Source organism: Bombus impatiens, unplaced genomic scaffold (genome assembly GCF_000188095.3).
Source record: "Bombus impatiens unplaced genomic scaffold, BIMP_2.2 scf_0248, whole genome shotgun sequence".
Lineage (NCBI taxonomy): Eukaryota > Metazoa > Arthropoda > Insecta > Hymenoptera > Apidae > Bombus > Bombus impatiens.
The window spans coordinates 741532-766653 of NT_176667.1; the positions used below are offsets into that span (position 1 = coordinate 741532).

General features: G+C 39.6%; 4 protein-coding genes across 6 annotated transcripts in view; all 4 read left to right on the plus strand.

Annotated features, from left to right (window-relative positions):
- LOC100748406 overlaps positions 1-7209 on the plus strand; it is a 28399-nt gene extending 21190 nt beyond the window's left edge. Inside the window, exons 5-8 of the mRNA XM_003488602.4 lie at positions 240-448; positions 2733-2824; positions 3291-3483; positions 4110-7209. Of these exons, the coding sequence (XP_003488650.1) occupies positions 240-448; positions 2733-2824; positions 3291-3483; positions 4110-4390 (775 nt within the window). The 3' untranslated portion in view covers positions 4391-7209. The remainder of the gene's footprint in view (positions 1-239; positions 449-2732; positions 2825-3290; positions 3484-4109) is intronic.
- Positions 7210-7458: 249 nt separating this feature from the next.
- On the plus strand, positions 7459-9332 carry LOC105680599 (vesicle-associated membrane protein 4). 2 transcript variants are annotated; one of them, XM_012384317.3, is made up of 6 exons: positions 7459-7696; positions 7789-7838; positions 7922-7969; positions 8132-8364; positions 8836-8911; positions 9177-9332. In XM_012384317.3, the coding sequence occupies exons 1-5, from the start codon at positions 7625-7627 to the stop codon at positions 8871-8873; spliced, it is 441 nt and encodes a 146-aa protein (XP_012239740.1). In that variant the 5' UTR covers positions 7459-7624; the 3' UTR covers positions 8874-8911; positions 9177-9332. The 2 variants fall into 2 exon arrangements, with proteins under 2 accessions (XP_012239740.1, XP_012239741.1); XM_012384318.3 differs by lacking the exon at positions 8836-8911 and having other exon boundaries at positions 7460-7696.
- Positions 9333-9787: 455 nt separating this feature from the next.
- Positions 9788-17864, plus strand: LOC100744928 (long-chain fatty acid transport protein 4). Of its 2 annotated transcripts, none has more exons than XM_012384315.3 (13): positions 9788-10192; positions 14140-14290; positions 14352-14589; positions 14812-15040; positions 15406-15607; positions 15833-16025; positions 16103-16246; positions 16341-16478; positions 16567-16633; positions 16715-16805; positions 16872-17025; positions 17111-17181; positions 17247-17864. In XM_012384315.3, the coding sequence occupies exons 1-13, from the start codon at positions 10074-10076 to the stop codon at positions 17343-17345; spliced, it is 1896 nt and encodes a 631-aa protein (XP_012239738.1). In that variant the 5' UTR covers positions 9788-10073; the 3' UTR covers positions 17346-17864. The 2 variants fall into 2 exon arrangements, with proteins under 2 accessions (XP_012239738.1, XP_012239739.1); XM_012384316.3 differs by having other exon boundaries at positions 9790-10192; positions 17126-17181.
- Positions 17865-18856: 992 nt separating this feature from the next.
- LOC100745048 (5-oxoprolinase) lies at positions 18857-25042 on the plus strand. Its single transcript, XM_012384319.2, has 21 exons — positions 18857-19021; positions 19079-19264; positions 19358-19596; positions 19676-19838; positions 19903-19988; positions 20059-20260; positions 20475-20735; positions 20820-20939; positions 21044-21245; positions 21329-21545; positions 21651-21789; positions 21866-22143; positions 22223-22483; positions 22562-22667; positions 22803-22970; positions 23031-23275; positions 23354-23465; positions 23562-23786; positions 23861-24042; positions 24110-24269; positions 24788-25042. The coding sequence occupies exons 1-21, from the start codon at positions 18857-18859 to the stop codon at positions 24926-24928; spliced, it is 3858 nt and encodes a 1285-aa protein (XP_012239742.1). The 3' UTR covers positions 24929-25042.
- The last annotated feature ends 80 nt before the right edge of the window (positions 25043-25122 follow it).

The following is a 25122-nucleotide window of genomic DNA, read 5'->3' on the forward strand; positions in this document are numbered from 1 at the left end:
TCAGGGTATCGATCAATTCGTGGTGTCGATTGCTATAATCGTAACGGGAATTTACGACTCCCATTGACGTCTCTCCTCGCGATTGCGTCTCCCTGCGATTGGTCGAAACTACACTATCTTTCTTAACAGAGATCGAATTGAGATACTTTCTTACGATTAAGTCGAAGCTTCTGTGCTATTCGATCCTACACGACAACACAATAGTCGCTGTACGGTAAATTTTTGTACATTTTGTTCAGAAATAGCAATGTCTCGGGTGAAAGATCGCCGTTCGAAGGTTCCTGCTGCAGCGGACAAGGCGTGGGAGCGGATAGCACGGAAAGCGAAGAAATGGAGGAGATCTCGAAATATCGAGTGGTCCTGCTCGGTGATTCCGGAGTTGGAAAAACTGCGTTGGTTTCGCAGTTCATGACCAGCGAGTACATAAACACGTACGATGCTAGCCTGGGTAAGTCAAATCCTTTATTCTCTGTCGATCGATATAAAAAATTTAGTAGCTATTGTTTGTTATTTTCTGCCTGTTCTTTTACACCTTTCTCTGTATTTGTAGTCACTGTCGGTAATTAAATTTCACCTATACATCGCGTGTAACGTCGAAGTAAATAATAGAGCGAAGCGAAAAGAGGATTACTTCGCCGTGTTCTCTCCGAGCCCTATTTTCCTTTCGTCCTCTATGTTTTTTGTTCTCTTTTTTCTAATAAAGAAAACCACATTTTGAGCGTTGTTTAAAGCACGATAACGAGATTCTGCTGAAACGAGTCACGAGCTGTGTATTCTTTTCTTCCCGTTGCTACAGCATAACCCAGCGGTTCGATAATTTCGCTATCGCGCTTTTTTTATATTCTTTTGCGATGTCTCTTTGTGTTTGTATGCATCGTATCACCATTGTGCCCGATAACCCCGGAACTGTGACAAGCTGGTTAGAGCTTGGCGTTCCAGTAGAAGAGTTTAATACCGAAACGCAAGGAAACACATCTGAAATAAAAGAACTGAACAAAGTTTGCCGCAATTACTTCTTTTGATTTTCCCGATACAACGAAGGCTTCGAACGATACGTCTCCTTGTGTTTGGTTATTAAATATTCCATAGTTTTTATGGTTCGAGATCTACTTTTCCACCGAGGATAAGGAAAGAAAGGTATTCGAGCAGGCAAAAGGTTGGTTCTTCGAAACATATCTTATTCAAATTCAGGCAAATTTACGCTCTACCGGTGTACCGAAGGGATGTTTTTACGTACGAATAAATATTTTAGCCAATGCTCGAACTTTTCTCTTATTCCTTTCTAACGAATGCAGGTACTGTATTCCACTGGTAGCAAGCTAGTTCAGAAATAGCGAAAGAAATTCTGGCTCGCTGGAACTTGGTTAAACGAGTTGGCGGTTATACGGGGAGGAACGTTAATTATAAATGCACGCATGAGATCATGGCAGTGGTTGTGGATATAACGAGTGTTCCGTTTCTTGCCAACTTTTTCGTATGTCTAATTATCCGACCATTTTTAATGAAGAATTTTGGAATTAAATTTCACCGTGCCTCCTTGTCAATTATTTTACAAATTTTAATCTTCGCGTTTAACACGTTCACTGTTTTCATACCCGCGAGTTGCTTTGAATCTTTTTTTTCTTCTTTATTAAATGTTATAGTAAAGCTGTTTGCGTGGGAAAAACGAGCGAAGGAAGACTTTCTTCGGAGACAGTCTAATGATGATTAATAACGGAGTTCGTTAGGCGCTCTACGTTATCGCCAGACAAATGGTCAACCGTTTATCAAAGAATTTTCACGATTTTTTAATCGACGTATTCGCCGTTAAATCAAGTGATCTTCCTTCGTAGAAAATAGATTGTCGATTCGATTTGTACGTTTCCATGTAACGATATTCGAATGTCGGTCCTCGTCCATTTGGTAATTCAGAGAAAAATCTCGTTGACGATTTTCCAAATGGCCTGACCTCGGTTTCCGTTCCACACGAATACGATCCTCGCCGCGTGCGATAATGGCGGTTTCGTGTAACTCTAGCAATGCGGATCGTTAATGTGGCCTTTCGCCATGGTTGTATAGTATTGTACACCTACCTGTCGAAGCAGCCTTCGGCCTATTACAGGACAATTGCTGTTCACTACGCTGTACACATGGTCATACGATACTCCCACCTAATTTTCCTTCCGTTACATCCTTCGCGTGTTTCTGTTTCGAATAATCAGTCATTTAGCGTCTCCAAGATGATGCTTTCTAATTTATACTCGCGCCAACGGAACGACATTCTTTCTTGATTCGAGGAAAAATATTGTAAGTTCGTTGTTTCCGAGATACTATTCGCTAGTTAAATAAATTAGGTTGGGAGGAATATATTACAACGTGTCTGAAATGTAGAACTTGGATTCTAAACGTGCTTAAACGTGTTAAATCACATAATGTTGGTATATTACGAACACTCAGAGATTAGAGACCTTAAGATTTTTATCATAAACATATGTATAACACGGTTTGGCCATTTTCGCTTCTCCTTTTATTCGTTTCACATTTGGCGAACCGTGCAGAGATCCAGTTGTTTTCGTCGCTGCTAGAAACTGGTCTTTCGATAAAAAAAGACTGTCAAAAGACCGTTGTTTTCCGTTTCACCGACTAGTTTTATTGGTTTCAGGCTTCGCGAACAAAATTTAATTTATCACCAATTCTTTCAATCGTCCTATTTCGTATTGATGTGTTATGAAGAAAGTTATGATGTTCGACAGATGACGAGTTCGGGGAAAAGACAGTGTCAATTTTGCTGGATGGCGAGGAGTCGGAAATGGTATTTATCGATCATCCACACGTGGAGATGAGCGTAAGTACCATTCTCGTTTCAAAGACTTTGCGCCTACGCCCGAGTACGCGAGTTTGCCTAAATTCTATAAACACGAAACCCAATTAACCGTGAAACGTTGTTGAATAAAAGTAAAAACTTGGATGGATAGACATGGCGGATAAACGTCAAGTTAATAGCTAAGTAACGGGACCTGGCTCGAGAAAGGCGAATCAAAGAAGAAAATTAACTCCAAATAAACAACGATATTTTAATTAATTCCGAAGATTAATTACTCGGAAGAGCTGACTTACCGATATTCTCTTTTAATATTTGCGGCAGAACTACGGTTGGCGTTTCTCGAACGCCAGAAAGAAGAACAAATTTAAATCTTTACATCTTGATTTAGGATCGAACAACGAATAAAAGATATTTTAAACGAGTTTATCAAGACGAACGAAGGTTCTTAGTAGTATCTAATGCAATTACTTTTACGAATCTCGTGTAGGTAGAGAATTCTTTGTCCACCTATGAACCGCATGCGTGCATCGTGGTTTACTCCACCGTGTCCCGTACGAGCTTCCAGGTTGCGGAGGAGACCCTAAACTACTTATGGAGGGAGCACTACACGCAGGAACGATCAGTGATTGTAGTCGGTAACAAGTCTGATCTTGCGAGAAGTCGGACGATCACGGCAAACGGTGAGTTTTAGCTTTCAGACAAAATGCATTTTCAATAGGAAAATCGTTGAGAGAGATCTCGAATGTCTAGCTCGAATAACTGAATAAAAGTACTGTAGGTAACTGAAATAATTGAAAAGTACGTATCTATTGATCAAATTAAGGATCACGGGGCTGGCAGATACCATTTTTATATCAAATTCGCAGAAAAAGGCCTGTTAATTATTCGCGTAGATTTATTACCAGAACTTTCATTCCCTGAATCATTGCATGGTATATTTTCATCCTATTATTTTCAAACACGTGAATCGTCCCACACGTGGATAGCCGTACATACATATATGTACTTCAAACAATGCAACGATCAGTCGGACATAGATGCATCGATTCTTTCTCCCTTTGGTCGCGAAACGAAAGATTTCGTAGAAATCTGTCAGAGTTTTAAGGTGCATTCAAGTAACTCAAACGCGGTACTCGATTCAGAAGCATTTGTGCAAAGATCCCGAGCTGCGAATTTGATAAAGCTTCTCGAAAAGGAAGCGAGCGAATGACAGAGAGAATGTGAGAGAAAAGAGAGAGAGAGAGAGAGAGAGAGAGAGAGAGAGAGAGAGCGTTCTGGTGATCGAATAGTTGGTGTTCTTTCAAAGAGGGTAAGCAGCTAGCAACGTCGAGGGAGTGTAAGTTCATCGAGACATCCAGCGGTATCCAGCACAATGTAGACGAGCTTCTGGTAGGCGTGCTCAAGCAGATTCGACTTCGTGAGAGCCGTGACAAGAAGCTGAAACGCCAGAGTAGCAAGAGGAAGATTCTGTCCAAGCTTCACGGTAGCAAGACTGCGCTCAGCCTAAATCTCGCCAGGGAGATATTGAACAAGATGTGCTTGAACGACAACAAGAGTAAGAGCTGCGAGAACCTGCACGTGCTGTAAGAGGATATCGCGATCATTGACCGACGACGTTCGATATTTCGCTCTGTTCCCGATGAATCGCATGAGTGAGAATGTAAAACTTCGTTGTAAACTTCACGAAGCTCAAACGTTTCCGTCGAGTAAAGGTTGCGGTTTGCTGGTATGTAATGTACATTTCGAGAAAAAAAAAGCGGCGAAATATTGTTTCAAAGAGCGCGTACGTTAATGGAAAAGTTGTTCCAGCGTGATTGTGGTTTTTGGTTAAGAGGATTCCGTTAAAATCATATAAGCAAATGGGTTTTAGCGAGTTTACATTAGCAGGACGAATAAAACGGAGGATGGCGGAATGGTGCAGCGAAACGAGACGTTTCTCGCGTGTATCGATTTTTCGTCGTGTTTTTAGTCTCATAACGAATTCAGGCCTACGCATATCGCGTCCTAGAAAGCCAATAGATGGATAGAAAGCGCAAACAAGGAAACTTTCACCCTTCCTCAATCGTGCTCTCGAATAATATTTGCTCTATCCTTCTCTCGCCCGTCGGTGGTGACCGAAGTGTCGTTTACAATTGAAGAAAACTGGTTGTGGACCAAGCAACGAGTTTTGTACTCGAAACGAGTTTCAAACAGTACGCGAGTCAATTTGACGAGCTGTCAATTTCTCTTAATTTGCGATACGAAACGCTCATTCTTTAATTACATGTTCGACGTAAGATCTCGAAATCGAAACCGAAGGATGGAGGATCGCAAAATTTATCACGAGACAAATGACAGCGCGGGTAAATTTGGCGGCTGCATGGTACGCGGCTCGATTATTTATTAGGATCTAATGGATAACACGTGTCCCTCGGCTCTAGTGTTGCAACTGGCTGTGTTCTACACCGGTGCTCGTTTATATATTGGGTGATTCCTTCCAAAACAATCGATACGCTCGCCCCTAAAGTTGGAGGAAAAGTACCGAGCCATAAAAACGACAGTTTTATGGCTGAAGGTGTTAAAAGAACTCCAAGGTTTATTACGCTTCCTCTATGTCATTGAGAAGTATCGATCGCGATTATTCCTATGGTTTCTAGTTATTCCGCCGTACTCTTGTTAATTATTCGATCAAACATTGTCACACGATTTCTATATATAAGTCGAAATTTCCTAGGGAACCATGTCGAACGTTTTACATAAATTACTCTGCATTCGATTGTTTGGTGGTAAAACGCTATCGCACTGTTTCTCTCGCGTGTAACGCATACACACGCGTACAGAAACGAAGAAAGAGAGAGAGAGAGAGAGTTTTCCGATAATTGCGGCTACGCGATATATCAGCTTCAATTAAACAACTTCCATTAATTGAGATAAAAAACGGCTGATCGTCGTTTACTTTCGGAACGAATTGTGTCAATGCGAAAGTTAGTCGTCGAATCGGCTCCAATCGTTCCTCGTCCGATTCGATTTTCAGAGAGGATACGTTTGCCAAGCGAGCAAAGACGTTGTCGACGGCGTGTCATTAATTTATTAAATTAACTGGGCCAACGGAAGGTGTAAACGACGTTGCTTTTCGTCGTTGACGATCATTTCGTTTCTGATAAACGTGGAATTTCATTTTGAGGATCGCGTCAGCCGATCAAAGCTCTCGGTTCGTTTCGTTGGACGCTGGTTTCGTCCAATTCGTGCGACGCTGGACGTCTCAACGCTTCTTATTATACGATATCGTGTAGAAATATAATGTAACGTTAATAGTTTAGCGATTATATATGGAATAAGATATTCCAGGAAAACTCTAGATTACTTTGAAGATCTTAATTCGAGAATTCTATTTCTGAATTCATACCATTAATATAATAGGCAACTCTGACTAAAAAGAAAATTTACTAGAAAAATCTTTCTGAATAATTTTTAATTTGTCTTCCAAAGATAGGAAAGGCGCGCATACGATTTTCGTTTTGTTCGTTTCCCGCGAAACGGAGCTTCGGCCGCGAAAGCTGGTATCGCGTATTTCAGGGAAGTATTTATAGGATTGTCGAAATGAAAAAAAAAAGAAAATAAAAAAAAAAAAAAGATTCAATCTAGTAGGGACGGCCTAAAAACGTACAAGACGGATGGAGAACGGTCTCCCCGTCGATATATTTGCATGTAGATTTATCATATTATTAATGTTGTTTTCGGAAAGGCCAGCTGATCACCGGTAACGATCGATCGTTACAGTGATTTCAGGATATTATGAATATCTGTAAATTGAAATAAGCGCTTCACATATCGAGCAGCGACTTCTATATGGTAGAGAACAATCGATTATACGTATTTTAATCGTAAACATTCACGTGTCCTGATTATCACAGTCTGACCTCTGTCTTAGATCATTGTCAATTCGTAAAGAGTTCGTTATATTTTCTCAAGCATCGTTCGTGAACGACAACAAAATCCGTTACAAATGTTGTTAATCGTCCTATAAAGTCGTGGATAACTCAGAGCTACGGATACCCCGAAAGGCTGGTCTATTTTTATATACACAAGCTCGTCAATACGTTTTATTACGATCTGTCATCCACACGATCGACGTTTTTCTACTCTGTAAGAATGACTCTACATACACGAAAAACTCGTGCAGGGAGCGAACGTATCACTTTTTTCTTCCGTCTTTTTTCAGAAAATAGGCGTTAAATCCTTGGATGGCGCGGACAAAAGATTTAAGATTCCTATAGTTTACAGGATTTATTGTACATCTCGCGAAGAATCCCTGCACGTTTACACGACAATCATATTTTGTTATTTATCGTGTTGTATTCTATATCTGTGGTAGGATTTAGGCCTTAGATGTTTATGTCGAAATAAAAGCAATATACATAACCAGACTATATTTTTTAAATCTATCATTTAGGTTATTTAATTATCTTTTACGAAAAAGAAAGAAAATAATTTCAGAAAATAATAGTCCCTAAGAAAAGCCTTTTTTCCTAACAAGAGTTGCTTTTTTTTTACGATAAAGTTCAAAGAGTTCACATGTATCACGGGAGATCAAATTCCAGCCACATACACGTATTTGCATCCTATATTTTACCGGATGTGTCGATGACGCCATCTAACGTCAAGAGAGATAATCTAGTAGAGCCACCTCCAGTTCTCAATGGAACGGCGGACTGTGTTGTATCTTAGCAATATGGCTACGTGTCGAGTGTTCTTGTAGCGTGTTTGGGGCACGATCGTACTAAGTATTACCCGCGGGTTTAACAATCGTTCAATAAGACGGCATCGATCGACTTACTGATCATGAACGTGTCAACGACTAGCAAATGGGATTTGTCCCGGGAGGACATCAAAAGTGCAGCAAAGGATGAAAAGGTGAGTAGTCTGAGACAAGTTGGTTACTGTGGCTTCGTAGTACCGTAGGATAGAGGTCTATTGGCGGGAAATTTAAATTTGGATAATTTCAGGAGTTGCTATTGGAGCACGACAGCGATCCGGATGAAAATATGCTGTTCAAGTAAGTTTAATGTATCGAATGATTCTTTTCCCGTTTGGAATAATTGTTTTCGTATGTTCTAATGGATAATATTCGTATTTTAGTCAACCAAGTACGTCCGCAGAAACTAAAGTGGATGGGAAGATGGATAAGTAAGAATATCTTTCATTTTTGTAAATAAAATCCGATTTTCTTTTCTACTACACTTCAACTTAATCTCGGGCGATAGATAATCGTTTCAGAAATAAGAAACGATAGTTACAAAATCGTAGTTTAAGAATCGTATCGGTGATACTCGTTTATTTGGCTTCTAGTGTTAGGCTGCAAATTCAGGAAGTCACGGAGGTGATGCGGGAGAACGTTCAGAAGGTAATGGAGCGTGGAGAGAGGCTGGAGGATCTACAAGAAGTTAGCGATCGACTGAGTATGGTAGGAAACGAATTTAGAGCGGCAGCGAAGAAAGCTCAACAGAGGGCGTGGTTGCAGAACTTTAAAACAAGGATCGTTCTCGTCACTATCACGGTGACCGTCGTCGTCTGTATCATTGGTATGATGCACATTATCATTAGAAGATGCATGTTAAGCGCATGTTTTTGTTTATTGCATTTGAAATAGAAATGCTCAATCATATATTTTGTAAGACCATACGAACATTTTAATTCAAAGAGAGAAATAAATCAAAAGTGCAGTAAGATATTTTTGGTCTTGAAAAAATTAAATTTGTAAGTATTTGTAAATATAAATTTGTAAGTGCTAAAAGTTGATATCTTATACTTGGCGTGATGTTAATTATCGTCTAAGAGCAATTTACTTTTTATCAATGTATAATTATGATCTTTCAACTCTGATTGCGCATTTCTAGTTTACTCATCGAACATCTGTGTTTATCTGTCGTGAACATAATGCACCGCAGTATCATAGTTCATGCTGTTAGATTATGTTCTTCATCGCCTATCGCATAAAAAAGTGTCCCTCTAAACACAGTTCACGTAGTCAGATCGACGCGTATCGTTTTCAGTTCTGGACATCATGGTGCTTTACCTGGTTCTCAGATAGCGAACACGGTGTAGCGAGCCCCGATCGTTCGATTCCAGGTATTCATCACTGTTTTCCACTTCTAATCTGTTTACACGCTTTCACTTTGACCTTTTTTTTCACCTTTCTTAACAGTTAGGTAGGTCGTTTATCAAAGTCGTTGAGAAATTTGTCGCATTATAATTAAACATAACAAGTTAAATGAGTTTTCTCTTGCATTCTTGGCACTATTCATCGCTCGTTCGATTGTGCACGCGTTTCATATCGCTTTGATGGTTGTTGAACAGTCGAACGTGTACGCATTATTGGCGTTTTATTTTTCAGTATCCATCGTCGTGAAATATTCGTAACCGAGGCACCTTCCGGATTGAAACACACTTTGCGAGCGTACGTTTATATTTGTACCTGTCTTTCATGGATGATCTACGTGTATTATTATCATAAGTTTATATAAATACATATATTGTTATTTTTAATCGATTCTCACGTCTTCGGAACCTTCGACTGTTCTACGTGTTCGCGTTCACGTTAGCAGAAATCATTTCGAAATTCGAACTATTTTGCTAGAAATTTGATTTCCATATAATATAACGCGTGTGTAGCCACAAAATACCAGTTCAAAACTGTGTATTTTGGCCTTATTAGTCCGTTAGAAAATATAATATCGTCGTTATTATAATCAAATTCACTCTCGTTACTTCTTGCCCTGTTCTTCTCACTCGTAAATTAATTCTGTGAGTCATAATTCTTAATAAGTATGCGTTACCTTTTTCTAACATACTAGAAAGGAATCACGATCAATTAGAATTATAATAAGAAGGAAGCTTGTTCGCGCGTTATCGCAAAACTTTCTTGCACAAGCGAACGCAGCTACGGCGTACGATCTCCCCTCTACGTTATACGTCACTGACTATCAATGACGAATACTCGCACATTTCGCGAGACGAGGCGAGTAAGTACGAGTGTACACATGTTGATGAACACAGTCGCATCGTGTGCACTGTACACCGTCGTCGAGCGGACGTTTAGTCGTGTTTTGGTCGCGGCATCGATCTCCTGTTCGCGTCGAGCGTACTCGTCATCGAACGTAAACCCAATCTACGGCAAATTCCTTCCTTTCTTTCTTCTTTTTCTCCTTTTTCCCTTTCTCCTTCCTCTTTAAAGTTCACGCGATTGAGGACGATCCATTGCGACCGAACGTGCGCCGACAGATCCAGAGACATGGGAGTGCACGAGTTGGTGATCGCGGTTTTGTCCATATTTATCGGCGCTTATTTGTTCACGGGAAAACGACGACGCTTCATTTACTTGCTCTACAAAACCTTGCCTAGAGACGTGCTGTGAGTATTTGAAAAAGCTGAATTCAAGCTTCGTAAGTTTAAATGAGGATGGAAACGCGCAACAGTTACCATCGTGGCAACCTGTATTGTGTTTCTGTCGAAATATTTTTCGATGACATAATTATTTTCTCTTTCCGTCGGTTCAATGTTTACGCGTCGATTCTTTAAACAAACTGGCTAATTGCGTCACGCTAATTTGAACAGCAATATTATTAACAGAAGCACGGTCGATGTTCCATTCGATAAACGGCCTTCGAACGATATGTTTGACGTTTAGTGATATTGCGACAAGACCACGTGCTCGTGTTTATAATCGAGATTCGCGTAATTGCAGGAAAAAGAAGCGCGACACGACTGTTGAAATAAATAACCGTGCACGATCCATTCGTGCGAATTCCTTAACAAAAGTGTGTTCTTAATCGTTTCTACCTACGCTTTTATAAATGCTTCTTCCTACGTAAACATCTTCGATAAAGACACGCGCGTTTCATATACTTAGTATAGTGCGGATTCTTAGATAAATACCTTTAATCCTCGTGATTCATTTCAAACGACATCTGAATAGGTCACCAGGCTCGGAACTATGTATATGCATCAGGCTGTAATATACGCCAGGTTCTTTCTCCTAACTCATCTTTTACAATTAGATCACTTAAGAAATTTTACGATACTATTGAACGCGATCAAAGGTCCTGTATCCGAGCGAGATCACGCGTCCGGGCGTGGATTCTCTTGAATATAGGACCTTTGATCGCGTTCAATAGTATCTCACCCGGACGATAATCGCGTTCGTTGTACGAGCGATATTCTGAGTTTCGAGGAACACGAGGAACTAAAATAAGTATATAGAAGTTTAAAATTTTGACGGAAGAACGAAGCTCTTCTTCCATGGATACGTTTCGTTCGAGACGCACGACAAAGAAATCGTACAAGACCCGGCCATTCGGCATTGATTTCCATCATGAGAATCGTTGATCACGAACCATCCTTGATTCACGAGCACTATCGCGAGAGTATTCTTCGTGCATGCGCGTAGTTGGCCACACGTTCATCTGCGGATGCATCCCGCGTATTGTGCTGCCGTGAACGACCATTGTAGGGCCAATATGGAGCGCATGGAATTTAAACAGCCGGCTGAATAACATTGTTTTGAAGCCGCGATTACGCTCGATGGTCCATCGTGTAAACGCCTCGAGTTTCGAGACTCGAGGGCATCTGGTTTCGACTGGATCGATCTTATTTTCTTTCTTCTTCGTTTCTGTACTTTGGTGTGCACTTATTTTACGAGGATGTAAACAACCAAAGTTTCAAAACAATGTGGTCATTTTTTTTTTATTAAGAAAGGAAAGGAGGAAGGATTCTGTTACGATTGCAGAAAGTAAATCTAAAATTAGAAAACCATTCAAATGCGTGTTCTATTTATATTTTGCTTTAAGATTGTGTAAGTATCCGAAATTTTTATAAGGTGTAATTTAATTTATCGATAGACGGATACATGATTTTCTATAGTGAAGTGTATGCTCGATCGATACACTGATTATACAACGTGCTCAAATGGCACGAGGTCAGCGTTTATTCGTAATTATAGTATTAGTTACATATTAATTGATAGAATTCTACATCAAAAGTACTTTCGATGAATACATATAGTATACACTTCAATAATAAAAGAGGAACTTTGTCTACTTTCGTCAAGGAAGAAAGAAAAATAACAATCCAGCGGCTGACAACTTGTAGTATGTAATCGAGTGTAGTATGTCATCAACTCGATGTTCACAAAAAGTCCCAATGAAAGAGTAACCTTTCGTATCTCTCTACGCATTTATAAATTCTTGAAATAAAAATTACTTCAATTCCTTTTACTATCCTTCTACACTAATATCGCCAAAGTTCATCATAATAACTCGATGGCTGAAATCTACTTGTTGTGATAAAACTGACAGATGACTTGCAAATCTATTCACGCTGTTTCGTTTCTTTTCACCTTTCTTTGTGGCTAATATTAAAATGAAGCATGAGACTTTGAGCTTGCCACGGAATCGGATCGAACCAACGCGACACGTCGTGTACAAACGATCGCAACAGGTTGTTGAAATATCAGTTACAGCGAGAACGATGGCGCATTGGCGTGTCGTTTACACTCGAGGGGCTATTGCACGCAGAAAATGCGTAATCGTGCAAACATCATTTGCAAAATTTTCTCGTCGAAAGATAAACAGGCCGAACGGCACGGCCTTGTCCGCCAACGAGTGCTGGATGCCAGCGTTTACATTCCATTAAGCGCTGGTCTATCGCGACTCGAAGAGTAACCGTCTCATTTGCCCTGTGTCGGAGTGCTCTACCCGATGCAGTTTCCTACGAGACTACATCTATTTTTATATTATGTCCGATTCAATGAAAATTTTTTGTTAAAAGATATAAAAAATATAAATATAAAATATAAAAAAATTCAAAATGTAATTGTTGGCATTTTAGTGTTGAATAAAAATGGAGCGTTACGGAAAATTGTAAATTTGTGTACTTGTGTATGATATGATCCTTTGTATGCGTTACTGTGTTTTTAATAGAGAAGAACGAAATTTGGGACAAAGCAGCTTAGAACGAAATTTAACTTTGACGATTTCGTGTAAATAATTTGAACAACGTTTCAGAAAAACGGAGAATCGTGTACTCGAACGATATTCCGTACAAAAGTTTTAACCCGAATCTCGACGCCTCGACGATTCACAACGACTGTGATAGAACTAACAACATATCACGAACAGATTCTTCTTATTTGTCGACATTTTAACTTTATCGGTTAATTATCAATCTGCGCAACAATTACAAATAAAGATACACGGGAGAACAAATAATTTCGAAGAGACCGGGAAAGTTAGAGATAGTTATCGCCTATCTGCAACTCTAAAATGAATACTTGCTGTGTGATTAACACATAGCAACGAAACCGCGAACGATGCATCGTAGTCGAGGGTTATCCTCATACCTAGCACGCATAGCTCGCTTCGTTATTTTATTTGATTTCATTTAATCACCGTGGAAGCGCTGGAAGGGACTGACCGCTGGTGTCGTATGCTCACCGCGATACGAGAGCTTCGACAAAGGCGTAATCTTCCGGGGACGTAGCCTTTCTTGCGCTTTTCTCGCGTTTGAGACTTGGCGTTGATGCGATTTCGTATTTTTTAAAATATTCGTTCTATGCTATTTACCTATTTATTTTTATTTTATTATTCTGTCATATTTGTCCACCTTAAACGCGACGATGAAATCAAAATAAAACTACTTTCTTCCAAGAACGAGTAGACCAAAGAAGATATACTTGATGAATTTTAGAGAAAAGGAAATTTCAATTCTTCCTTGATTTTTTGATTCGCAGAATGCCACGATTTCTCTTTGATGAAATAATAATTGGTCGGACGCGGTGAAAAGAATCGCGGAATGATCGCATTCGCGTGGACGCATGTAACGCGCGTGTCGAGTCGTGAAATTACTCAATTGATTCGGAAAGAGAAGGACGTATCGTTAGGGAAGAACGTGACGATGCGCGATAGAGACACGTATCACCGAGCCAGAAAACATGTAACCAACCATATTCATTGCCTGTACCCTAATTCCTTTCTAATCATTTCATTTGATCCCTTTGCGACTAACCTCTTTCCCATCGCAGAAATGTGTTGCGTAGGATCCGCAGAGTTGCCGTTAAAAATTGTCACCTATTTTAATCATACGCGACAATAAATTCTTTATCGTCACATTTTCCTTGTTTCTTGCAATTAATCACCGATTTATATCGCTTTCTGATCAATATTCAATCTTTATTTCCGATTACTTTGTTTTCGATTTGGCAAAAGATGCGATAAATTTCGTAACGACGCTAGAAAATTGTTAGAAGCTAGCGAACAAAAATTAAAGTTAGCAATGAAAAAATGATTTTGTTTGGATAATAGGGGCGCATACAGGTTCGTTCGAGTGAACGTGTTGCTATGGTGGTGGGAGTGGCAAAACTTCACCGTGGCGAAATTATTCACGAGGCACGCCACTGCTAACCCCGACAAGATTGCATTCATCTTCGAGGACAAAGAATGGAGTTATCGGGAGGTGAGTTGAAATAATTACAATCTGGAGAGCAACTCGTGATACTTCTGATTTGCGAACGCAGCTGGAAGAATACAGCAATCAATTGGGACGTTACTTCCATGGAAAATCCTTGTCTCGCGAAGATAGCGTTGGCTTGATCTTGGAAAGTCGGCCTGAGTACGTAGGTATCTGGTTGGGTCTGAGCAAAGCCGGCTTAGTGGGTGCCCTTCTTAACACAAACCTTCGGCAGGATGTTTTGGTACATAGTATCAAGGCTGCTAATTGCAAGGCTGTCATCTTTGGATCAAATTTCAAAGATGGTAAATATCAAACTGTTGCTATAATTGAAAACAGCGAATAGTAATTTCTCGGAAAATCTTGAATACGCCACGTAATATAAATATATACTTTTCTGTCTTCTTAATAATTCAGAAGTAAGACACAGGATGAATACCAAGTCAAACAAACATAAGTTAATTTCGCGTTTTTTATTCATTTGTGTAATAGCATCTGAAACTGAGATTAATATGTCTTCTTTTTAGCTATTAACGAAATCAGGGAGAGAATTCCGAACGTGGCACTGTATCAGTGGTCAGAATTGCCCGATACCCCGTGTTTGGAAGGAGCAATCGATCTGAACCCGGAAATCAGCAACGTCGATTCCAGCCCCTTGGATACCGTGGCTCTTGGTACCCCTAGAGACAAATTGATTTATATATACACATCTGGCACCACCGGCATGCCGAAAGCTGCCGTTATTACCAATTTAAGGTATAACGTCTTTATTTTCCTTCTCGATTAATGCTTCAGCGGTTTGAGCATGAGTGGCTATTGTTAGTAAAGAGCCGACTTACGAGAATTTTTTATCTTGAGAGCTACTTCAGAGGAAACTTACATTTACCAATTTGCGAGAAATGATTAGCATTCGAATACAAAAGTTCTTGGTATCTCGACAACATTAAAATTTTCTTGTGATTGTTGTTGGAATACTTGTGCGATGCTATTTTCTTAGAAAAAATGCGAAAGACCAGGCAATGTTCCTTTCGTCAAACACTGTTCGAGGATGTTACACGAGCATAGCTTTTTGTGTTGCAACGGATCGTTACGTGATCATGGACGATCAGTCATCGTTTCAGGTACATGCTAATGTCGTGCGGCGTGAATTCTATGCTGAACCTACGACCGACCGATCGAATTTACAATTCTTTACCACTCTATCACACGGCTGGAGGACTAATTGGAGTAGGTCAAGCATTACTGAGAGGAATCACGGTTGTTCTCCGCAGACGCTTCAGCGCCTCCAAATTCTGGTCGGATTGCGTTCATTATGAATGCACGGTAAAGTTATTCTTGCGTTATTATTATTTTGCGTTTTCTTAAATTTACTATGAACATCAATTTAAATCTTCTGGAAGATAAAGCTTGTTTCATCTTCTTATTCTATGAGTTTCTTGTTGCCTTGAAAAGTTGAAAATTAGCAGAGAATGAGTTCAATATATATATATATTTCCTGTAACCATAAGGGGACGTAATTCGTTGCATGAGAGAATACTTTGGTTATAGATAGCCCAATACATCGGCGAGATCTGTCGGTATCTGCTCACCGCGCCATCAGCTTCGTGCGACACCACGCACAAAGTTCGATTAATGTTTGGAAACGGTCTCAGACCTCAGATTTGGAAGCCTTTCGTGGAGAGATTCGGCGTGAAGCAAATAGGCGAATTTTACGGTGCCACTGAAGGGAATTCGAATCTTGGTAATTCACGCTCACTCGATACTTTACTTTTTGGTCGGTTCTGATTATAAATTACTTTCTTTCTGAATTATTTTCAGTGAACATCGATAACAAGATTGGCGCAGTGGGATTCGTGCCACTCTGCGCTGGTTCCTTGTATCCTGTAGCGTTATTGAGAGTTGACGAAGAAACTGGAGAACCTTTGAGGGAACCAGACGGCCTGTGTATACGTTGCAAACCTGGTTAATAACATATTTCTCTGTTAAAAATGGGAAACTCTAACTGTACATGTTTTCAATGTCCCATTCCTTTAACAAATTTTTTCACCTTTGTTAGGAGAGTCAGGTATTTTCGTGGGTAAAATCAATCCAAAGAGGGTGTTAAATGACTTCTCTGGATACGTAGATAGGAAAGCGTCGGAACAAAAGATTCTTCGCGATGTTTTTCGAAAAGGAGACCGAGTCTTCAATTCTGGTCAGTGAGATAAATCAATAAAGAATATTGAAAGATATATCAAGGTGTTTAAGAAAGATATTATAATTTAACTATATTGTTTGTACAGGTGATATTTTGCTCATGGATGAATTTGGATACTTCTACTTTAAGGATAGGACTGGTGACACGTTTAGGCAAGACTTCTTAGTATAATTATGCAGATTTACATTTCATGATTTGGAACCTATTTCCAATCTTTATAATTGTTACTATAGGTGGCACGGTGAAAATGTCGCCACTTCTGAGGTAGAGGCTGTTGTCAGCAACTTGATAGGTTTAAAGGACGCAGCTGTATATGGAGTCGAGGTAATTGCCGATAAAAATTGATTGTTTTTTACCCAGAGTAGATTTAAAATGTTGCGTGATTAACAGGTACCTGGAACCGAAGGAAAAGCTGGAATGGCTGCCGTTTACGATCCAGAAAACACTTTGAACATCAAAGAAATGGCAGAAGGTTTAAAAAAATCTTTGCCATCGTACGCCAGACCTCTTTTCGTTCGGGTCTTATCAGAATTACCGATGACTGGCAAGTATTCTAATTATAACCGATTTACTTATTATCTTAGTTTTTGTATTTACTATCTTAATTATTAACATTTAAATGATAACAGTTTTTATTTTACTAGGCACGTTTAAGTTGAAGAAAAAGGATCTTCAAGAGGACGGATTCAATATTAAAAAGGTAATGTTATAATTTTTACGTTTAATATTTTATAATATATTATTCTTACAATTTTACTTATACAGGTTTCAGATCCAATTTATTTCCTTGACAACTCTGGTGTCTATGTGAAGCTGACGGAAGAAATTTATAACAATATACTCGATGGGAAGATTCGATTGTGAATCCTTGAGAAAACTCAATGAAAGTATAAACAATCTCAATTTTGTATAATTTCTATTTATTGATGAGAGAAAGAGTCTATTAGATAGATTTATCTTTTGTTCACACAAGTATCCGCAACTATTCCGAACATCTCATCGCAAAGTTAGTTCGAAAAGATATTATATTTATGGATATTTCTATATCTATTTTATTCTACGATCCTTGTCATCTCAAAGCTCTGTGATTCAGAATTGTAGGAACGGACCAAACAAATAGATTTAGTGCGTATATATAAAAGAAAAATATTCCCGAAAGAAACTCATGTCCTGAAAATTGTGGATTGTTAATTCTTAATCGGCTAGATGTATTTTTATCTATTATATAGAACTGTTGTTAGAGAAGTAAGACTTTTAAGTTATTTTATAAAAAGCTGGTGGAGGAATCGAGCACAAAGCGACTGCAACTCTGTAAAGTAATGTGTGTAAAATGAAACACCGCGTCATAGTTTAATAAATTGTCCCCTTGTTGAGGAAAACCAATTCGAGCTGAACTTTGTCCCCTGGAGGTGCCTTACTTTACGCCCACCCGCAGTATTGTCTCTAATAGAAGCAGAAATCGTTGGTGCGCAGTCTCGATCGGAGTACAGTGACCCTCATCGTTATCAGACTGATGTGTAATATCAGATCCAATATTCTCTGCTATTCAACGACTATGATGGAACTAACAATTCAATAAAAAATATATTTTACATCGAAGAAATGGTGAATGAAATAATTTCATTCGTTCGAATTACTCAATTTCTAAAAACATTATTTTCTCAACTTCCTGACATTTGCATAATAATTCTAATTGATGGTCGTCCACGATGATATCATATTTTAACCTCGATTGTTCATGAATGAGAACCATTTACAAGTCTCGTTGCAAGAAAATTTTACGGTTAGGCGGAGTTCGCCATCGTGTTACGCAATTGATGTAATCGACCGTTGTGGAAAAGTACTAGTAGGTACTAGTAGCACAGACGAGTATACACGGCATCCCATTTCTAATCAATGCTTATAGTCTACTGCGTCAATTTTCGCAACAGTGCTGCTATCGAGTGTACGACACCGGAAAATACTCGACAAAAATAGTTGCTCCAAACCACGAAGTGCCATTGATCATGTCAACAGAGAAGGAAACCAGGCATTATTGATTTAAATTGCCTCGATCATCATTGAATCGAAGAAAGGAAAGAAAAAGGCATTCCCGTCGATAATCATTGTGTATTCTCAATTTCCTTCAATAATCGAAAATTGGCTGCCTGTACCTATTATATGTGATAAACATGCGTAATTACAGTTTGTTTGTTTTGTTATGTATATATCATTGAGACTTGTCAACGTCCAATCTTATCAGGCATTACCGTGCACAAATTTTATGCTCTTTATAGATTACTTCGATTATCTGGCGAAGTAATTTCTCTTGCTTTTTAACCATTCCTAGTAGCTGATCCATTCCTCGAGTATCTGTCGAGTAGTGCACGAATAATATGAGCAACGACAAATTCGAGTTCGCCATAGATCGCGGCGGCACGTTTACCGACGTGTACGCCAGATGTCCAGGCGGGAAGATTCGGGTTATGAAACTGCTCTCTGTAGATCCTGCCAACTACGAGGACGCGCCACGCGAAGGAATTCGCAGAATTCTCGAACAGGTACCTATAGTTATGATCTGAGAATTTGATTTCGTATATGACATAAAGCAATTTCAGGAAACTGGAAAGAAAATCAATGGGGAAATAGATACATCGTTGATATCATGGATTCGAATGGGTACGACAGTTGCTACGAATGCTCTTTTAGAAAGAAAAGGCGCGAGAATGGCGCTCCTGATAAACGAAGGGTTCAGAGATCTTCTTTTTATAGGAAATCAAGCACGACCGAATATATTCGACTTGGTTTGTATTTAAATATAGCGTTAAATTAATATACAATTTGAAATAAGTAAATTGAAATAACCAAAGAAAATTGCGTTCTTTTTTTTTCTTTAGCAAGTAATTACACCGGAAGTATTATATGAGAGAGTAGTCGAAGTTAAATGCAGGGTGATACCTGCATTGCCTGGTAAATGTCACTTGGATAGTAAAAAATGGCGCAGAGTGAAGGGATCTACGAGCGAGGATCTCTTTATTACTCAAGAACTCGACGAAGAGAAATTAAAACTAGATCTAAAGGAATTAAGAAGATCGGGAATTGAAAGTTTAGCAGTGGTTCTCGCGCACAGTTACACGTCAGTTACATCAGATGTCAATTATAATTTAATTTAATATTCTATCAAACTTTACTCATACTTTGTTCGTTTATTTTAGGTTTGCGGAACACGAGATAAGAGTAGGTGAGTTGGCGAAACTGGTCGGTTTTTCGCAAGTCTCGCTTTCTCACGAAGTTATGCCCATGACGAGGATAGTTCCTCGAGGATTCACTGCTTCTGCCGATGCATATTTGACACCGCATATTAAACAATACTTGCAGGTATTTTTTCTTAATATATTGTTTCATATTTTAATCTTTCATATCATAACTAAATCTATTTTAGGGATTCTCCTCTGGTTTCAAAGATAAATTGAAAGGGGTGAACGTTTTGTTCATGCAGAGCGATGGCGGATTGACTCCGATGAATTCGTAAATGCAGTTTTATCGAATTAACGAACAAACCGATAAAAACCAATTAGTATAACGGCTGTCTTTATAGATTCAATGGGTCTCGAGCCATTCTTTCTGGCCCTGCTGGCGGTGTAGTTGGTTATGCGATGACTACTTATGGTAAAGAGACCGATTTACCGGTGATCGGGTTCGATATGGGTGGCACCTCAACTGATGTCAGTCGTTATGGTGGTAACTATGAGCACGTTTACGAGAGCACGACCGCTGGCGTCACGATCCAGGCTGCACAGGTACTCCTACTTTATATTAGCTTCTATTTCTTTAAATTCAAATCAAATGTCTCTATCCAAATCGACGATAAACTATCTTGAAACTATTAAGTTGGCGAGGATGCCTCGTAAATGAAGTGAAAAGATATTGTATTGGCGCAATGTAGTCGATGTTAATCGAAATGATTTAAGAGATAAACCACATTCTCAAACATATCTCGAAATTGGGTCAAAGTTGGACGTGAACACAGTTGCGGCAGGAGGTGGATCGATGCTTTTCTTCAGGTCGGGTCTCTTCGAGGTAGGACCTGAGAGCGCTGGAGCCCATCCTGGTCCAGCGTGCTACAAGAAGAACGGTCCTCTGGCTGTCACCGATGCGAATCTAGCTTTGGGAAGACTCTTGCCGGAATATTTCCCGAAGATATTTGGTCCGAATGAGAATGAACCACTGGACAAGTCTCGAACGATGGAAGCTTTCCAAACACTTACGAATCAAGTATAGAACGCATTTTCTGTTGAAACATCGTCATACTGTGTGAAACAATCAGTAGTTTATCGACGAATCAACTATGGTTTATAGATAAACGAATTTCTAGCGACAGAGGGGCATAGACCGAAGATGACCGTCGAAGAAGTAGCAATGGGATTCATCAGAGTGGCCAACGAAACTATGTGTCGACCAATACGAGCTTTAACACAGGTATTTACTAAACTGTATGAAGTCTATTAACATTTATATATTACACAGATACACTATATAACATTTTAATTCATTAAAAAATTCTGTTCTTCTCTGCGAATTAGGCGAAAGGCTATGATACATCTCGCCACGTTTTGGCGTGTTTCGGAGGTGCAGGTGGGCAACACGCGTGTGCTATTGCACGTTCTCTAGGAATGGGCACTGTCTTCGTTCATAAATACGCTGGAATTTTGTCGGCCTACGGAATGGCCCTGGCTGATGTCGTGGAAGAAGCTCAGGAACCCAGTGCGGAAATTTATGAACAAGGTATATTTAATGAAAATGCTCGTATATTTCTTCTTACATTAGCTTCTTACAATTTGATGTAAATTTTTTATTTTTTTACTTAGAATCATTTGCACGTCTGGATGAGCGCCTAGATGCCTTAGAAAAGAAGGTTCGAGAAAAGGTAGCTGCTCAAGGATTTCCTGATTCTTACATAGAGACGGAATTTTTCCTACATTTGCGCTATCAAGGAACAGATTGCGCCCTAATGTGCACCCCTAGTAAAAATTCTGAAAATAACGCCACGAAGCATGGGGATTTCCTTACTACGTTCTTGGAAAGGTAAAGTTTCTTTCTATCGATATAAAAAAAAGGAAGAAAGAGAAACCTTAATCTATGACCTCTATCTTTATATGTCACCTTTAATGATAATTGCATCGAATTAAGGTACCAAACAGAGTTTGGTTTCGTTATGCCCAATCGAAAGATTCTGGTGAACGACATAAGAGTAAGAGGCACAGGAAAGATTGATATCCAGGAAGATCCACATCTACCTTTCTCCAATGTTTCACCAAAGGTAGAAAAGGTAAGCAGAAGAAAAACTACACCAAATTAGTCCAATCCATCAACGACCAAGTAGCGGAATTCTAATCTTCTTCCAGACTACCATGGTGTACTTCGAAAATGGTTACCAGGAGACCAAAGTGTATCAATTGCATTCTCTCTCACCTGGCCACGTGATTCACGGGCCGGCCATTATAATGGACAGTCTGAGCACTCTTTTGATCGAGCCCGATTGCACCGCATCGATCACATCTCGCGGCGATGTGAAGATAACGATCGGTCAAGGGCTAAGGGCCGAGGTCACGACCGAACTGGATACCATTCAACTGAGCATCTTCTCTCATCGTTTCATGAGCATCGCCGAACAAATGGGCAGGTAGATCGATGGATAAAATGTACTTAAGAGAGTCTATTAAAGTACGAGGCTCTGATAAATTGGAATTATGACCTTGAAGGATTCTTCAGCGAACCGCTATCTCAACGAACATCAAGGAGCGTTTGGATTTTTCATGTGCGGTTTTTGGGCCCGATGGTGGTCTGGTTTCCAATGCTCCGCACATACCCGTGCATCTGGGTGCCATGCAGGAAACGGTTCAGTATCAAATGAAGGCTTTCAACGGTGAATTTTCAAAAGGGGACGTGATCCTCGCGAACCATCCCTGCGCTGGAGGATCTCACCTTCCGGATCTTACTGTCATCACCCCCGTGTTTTACAGGTATTTATTCTTTAATGTTAGGAAATAACAATAATTTAATATGTTTGTATGTCTTGAATTTTCAATGTGTTCAAATAGAGACGTAGAGAAGCCAGTGTTTTTTGTAGCCAGCAGAGGACATCATGCTGACATAGGAGGCATTACACCTGGCTCCATGCCACCACATTCAACCTCTTTGCTCCAGGTATGAAAGATTTCCAAAACTTTGAACTCAGAAAAAATTCTCTTTTTGATTAATGCCAGCTCTTTGCCTTTGTTGAATGTGTCTACACTATGTCCATTAATATGATAATTACCAACAAGTTATGTTCTTCTACAGGAAGGGGCGACTTTCAAGAGTTTCTTGTTGGTTCAGAAAGGGGTATTTAGAGAGAAAGAGTTGACGGAAGCGTTGATGGCACCTGGAAAGATCCCAGGAAGTTCCGGAACCAGAAATCTGTCTGACAATCTGAGCGATCTCAAGGCTCAGATTGCAGCCAATCACAAAGTAATTATAACGACGATCTTGTCTTTTCATTCGTAATTTTAGAAAATATTTTTTTCATAGGGGTTACTGTTGGTCAATGAACTGATCGATATATACGGTCTCGATGTGGTGCAAGCTTACATGGGTCATATTCAACACAACGCTGAGGTTGCTGTGAGGGATATGTTAAAATCTGTTGGCAAAAAGCTTCTTGAGCAAACTGGAAACACTGTAGCAACCTCGGTAGATTATCTGGATGACGGAAGTCCTATTCAACTCCTTTTGAACATTGACGTGGACAAGGGCGAAGCTGTCTGTGATTTTACGTAAGTTTTTCTCTCTTTTCATACTCATATAATTACTGTCTTTGAAATTTCTGGTGTAAGAAAGAATGAAAATTTCAGTGGTACAGGGTATGAGGTATGGGGCAACTGTAACGCGCCTAGGGCTATTACTCTTTCTGCGTTAATTTATTGTCTGAGATGCATAGTGGGTAGAGATGTTCCTTTGAATCAGGTAATGTCAATTTTTATCAATTAATCCTCATAATCTTGTTAAATGTAAAAGAAAATTTCGCAATGTTCGCCACTGAATATGGTATTTCGTTTCCAGGGTTGCCTAAAGCCTGTAAAGGTAATTATTCCAAAAGGGTCTCTTTTAGATCCTTCAGAGGAGGCAGCGGTGGTCGGCGGCAACGTGCTCACGTCTCAACGCGTAGTTGATGTAGTTCTGCAAGCTTTCGGAGCTTGTGCAGCGTCACAGGGTTGCATGAACAATGTGACGCTTGGCACTGAGGAATGGGGTTATTACGAAACTGTTGCTGGAGGCAGTGGAGCCGTAAGAAATTCAAACTTTCTACTTCTTCTACCTAAATTAATAATATTTATTTGTCATAAAATTTGTTCACCAAGGGACCAACATGGGATGGTAGAGGAGGTGTTCACACACACATGACAAATACAAGAATCACCGATCCAGAGATATTGGAACTTCGTTATCCGGTTATTCTTAACAAGTTTTCTCTTCGACCCGGAAGCGGAGGAGCTGGTGCTCATCCTGGTGGCGATGGTGTCGTTCGTGAAATGACATTTAGGTACTTATATCGTATCGTAAATTTTCTAAAAAAACATTTAATTGTAAACGTCTTTGAAATTTTATAGAGCACCCATGATGTTGTCTATATTGACGGAAAGAAGAGTACATAGTCCACCAGGATTAGCAGGAGGACGGCCAGGTCAGAAAGGACGAAACACATTACAAAGAGCCGATGGTAGAAGAATTAATGTAGGCCCCAAAACCGCGGTGCCTGTTTGCCCTGGGGTAAGAAAGATGGCAATTCTTTTACAACGAGCATCCCTTCGCGTAGACGTAGACGTATGGCTTGCATAAATTTTACACGACGCTGTAAAAGTTGCGGGATACGACGGAAACAGCAAACCGCGGATCGCGTGCATTTCGAGAAGGTAAAATAGCAACGAATCTATTCGCGTTTTACGCCGGGCTGTAAAAAATTTTATCTCGGTCGATATAATCGGGTCTATTTGCAAGTCGCTGCTGGCAACGTTTCTCTATACACGTTGTTTGCAAAATTTCCGTCGATATTACCTATATTGTTATTGGAAGAAGGAAGCAAGATTATACTACAACTGCTTGGACCACAGAGAAAATGGAATACGGCTGTTGGTTGCCAACTTTTCTTTTTGAAACTTGTTTCTCTATTTACGTTTGCAATATCGTGCTCACGCGTTTCGTCGTCTCCAATTTCATTTTTCCCAGGAAAATGCAAACGAAAGTCGAGCTTTGTTTGATATTTGTTGAATTTTAACAATTTTCCATAGGATACGTTCATTCTGGAAACTCCTGGAGGCGGTGGCTACGGTTCTGCCGGCGAAAAAATGCCATCGATGCAGAAAACATCTCAAGGATTCGTCGAACGTGGTAGCGTGTTCGAATATAGAAAAGCACAAGAATCTGTATAATGTATATTCACAACTGCACATACTCGTTAATGACAATAATTATTTTAATAATCGCACAATATTTTTATCCTTGTAATTATATCGACGAAAGACAATAAATGCAAAGCGAATGAATATTCGACGTCGATTTAATCGTCCACTCAATCGATTTTCGATCACCACCAATATGATAACGATAGAGCCGGCTGTAAGAG

Bases quoted from the DNA above. Each gene is read 5' to 3' on its own strand.
- LOC105680599 (XM_012384317.3), top strand. From the start codon at position 7,625: ATGAACGTGTCAACGACTAGCAAATGGGATTTGTCCCGGGAGGACATC. The intron at 7,697-7,788 runs GTGAGTAGTCTG...GGATAATTTCAG, and splicing joins GTGCAGCAAAGGATGAAAAG to GAGTTGCTATTGGAGCACGA. The intron at 7,970-8,131 runs GTAAGAATATCT...TTTGGCTTCTAG, and splicing joins GTGGATGGGAAGATGGATAA to TGTTAGGCTGCAAATTCAGG.
- LOC100744928 (XM_012384315.3), top strand. From the start codon at position 10,074: ATGGGAGTGCACGAGTTGGTGATCGCGGTTTTGTCCATATTTATCGGC. The intron at 14,291-14,351 runs GTGAGTTGAAAT...TTGCGAACGCAG, and splicing joins AAGAATGGAGTTATCGGGAG to CTGGAAGAATACAGCAATCA. The intron at 17,026-17,110 runs GCAAGTATTCTA...AAATGATAACAG, and splicing joins ATCAGAATTACCGATGACTG to TTTTTATTTTACTAGGCACG.
- LOC100745048 (XM_012384319.2), top strand. From the start codon at position 18,857: ATGAGCAACGACAAATTCGAGTTCGCCATAGATCGCGGCGGCACGTTT. The intron at 19,265-19,357 runs GTTTGTATTTAA...TTTTTTCTTTAG, and splicing joins GACCGAATATATTCGACTTG to CAAGTAATTACACCGGAAGT. The intron at 22,668-22,802 runs GTATGAAAGATT...GTTCTTCTACAG, and splicing joins ATTCAACCTCTTTGCTCCAG to GAAGGGGCGACTTTCAAGAG.